Source organism: Myotis davidii, unplaced genomic scaffold (assembly GCF_000327345.1).
Source record: "Myotis davidii unplaced genomic scaffold, ASM32734v1 scaffold170, whole genome shotgun sequence".
Taxonomy (NCBI): domain Eukaryota; kingdom Metazoa; phylum Chordata; class Mammalia; order Chiroptera; family Vespertilionidae; genus Myotis; species Myotis davidii.
Window position 1 is genome coordinate 9,879 of NW_006282528.1, and position 1,831 is coordinate 11,709.

Genomic DNA, 1,831 nt, shown 5'->3' on the forward strand with positions numbered 1-1,831 from the left:
ATGCACTGGCGCTTTCCCTCTGGGAAGTGAAATAAACTCTCTCTCTGAATCTATCTCTTCTCACAGTTGTGAATTCTTTCACAGCCCAAATCCCCTAGTCACGGGCCCAAGACCCTATAGCACTTATGTCTCCTCTTTTGATTGTAATGTACCAAACAAGTGCAAAACCGCCATTCTCCGGAGCATGATCTCACGAAAATTCCTCATAGATTTGAATGTTTCTCACGTGAAATATATATATGTATATATAGATAGAAATGATGTGATAGTGCATGACCTTTTGTTCCCTGATGTTCTATAGTGTCTGAGATGGTGCCATTCCCCGAGGCTGGTGAAGGTGCACGATGTCTCCGTGAACCCGTGTGTGCAATGTTCTTGTTTATTTAAAAACCCATTCAACATTCACTCAAATGCCCTCAAGGCTAAACCGGAAGAAACGGTGACAACCTAGAGAAGACTCCCAGGCATCTGAGCCAAGAACACACAGGTGCTTGGGCCACAAAGCGCTCCAGCTTCTCTTGCACTTTGATCTAGTCTAGTGGCACCCCTGCCCCCTGCCCCCTGCCCCTCCTACCCTCCTCGGAGCCATCAAGCACCCCTACGTGCAGGGAGCCCCATTGTACCGATTCCCTGACATACCAGCCACCCTGGCTGGAGGTGCTGGGGTGCCCTCCCTCCCCGGCTGCAACCACCCAGCCTCTTACCCGTGAAACCAATAGCCGCGTTGTTGACCAGCACGTTGAGGCCCCCGTACTCCTTGCGCAGGAAGTCGCGCAGGGCGCGGATGCTCTGCAGGTCGTCGATGTCCAGCTGCTGGAAGCGCGGACTCAGGCCCTCGGCCTGCCGCTGCTGCCCCGCCGCCCGGCCCCGCGCCGCGCGATGGGGAAGCCTATGCCCTTGTTGGCTCCGGTCACGAAGGCCACGCGGCTGCAGGACGACATGGCCGGGCAGGAGGCTCGAGAAGCACTTGTGTGGAGAGCGGAGCGGGCTGTGGATGCCCAACGGCTGCGACCAGGGCTCCCGCGAGGCTCAGAGCATCAGCGCGCGTGCTGGACTGGGGGCCAAGGAGCCTCTTGCACAGTGCGCAGGCGCAGGCACAGGGGCAGGTGCAGTCCCCGCCCCCTGTGGGCGTGGCCCAGGGACCCTCCCAGGGGTGCTTGTTAGGTAAACAAGGGCCGCCTGCAGGTGACAGGTGGGCTGGTCCAAGACTAAGGCCACTGTCTGCTGGCTCAGCCCGCTGGGCAGTAGGGGATCATTTTGATTGGTTGTGTGGCTACCTTTCAACTGAACCCTGTCCTTGGGTCTCCAGGGTTTCCCTGGGATACCCCTAACCAAGCTTTCATAGTTGTGATTGAAGAAATGGAACGTTTGTACAGACTGCCCTCCTTTCTGGTCCCCTAGCCCCCTGCCCCCCTGTACTTTCTAAAATATATTTTTATTGAAATCAGAGAAGAAGGGAGAGGGAGAGCTAGAAACATCAATGATGAGAGAGAATCATTGATTGGTTCCTCCTGCATGCCCCCCACTGGTGATCAAGCCTGCAACCTGGGCATGTGCCCTTGACTGGAATCAAACCTGGGATCCTTCAGTCCACAGGCCGACGCTCTCTCCACTGAGCCAAACCGGTTAGGGCTGTAATGAAAGGTTTTATTTCTTTCTGTTTCCTTAATCAAATTAAATAAGAACACTTTCACAGATTCTTCAGAAAGTTTCTGACCTGCATGCACCAAAATTAGTCAGCAAAGGTTGTAGCGCAGCCGTGGGGAAACAATGGCCCGCGGACCGGATCCGGCCCATTTGAAATGAATAAAACTAAAAAAAAAAAAAAGAC

The 1,831-nt window shown here is 54.2% G+C and overlaps 1 protein-coding gene across 1 annotated transcript in view; it reads right to left on the minus strand.

Annotated features, from left to right (window-relative positions):
* The window catches only part of LOC102773942 (carbonyl reductase [NADPH] 1), a 7,103-nt gene extending 6,031 nt beyond the window's left edge, over nt 1–1,072 (minus strand). The window contains 1 exon segment of the mRNA XM_015560288.1: nt 872–1,072. Within this exon segment, the coding sequence (XP_015415774.1) occupies nt 872–941 (70 nt within the window). The 5' untranslated portion in view covers nt 942–1,072.
* Between the last annotated feature and the right edge of the window lie 759 nt (nt 1,073–1,831).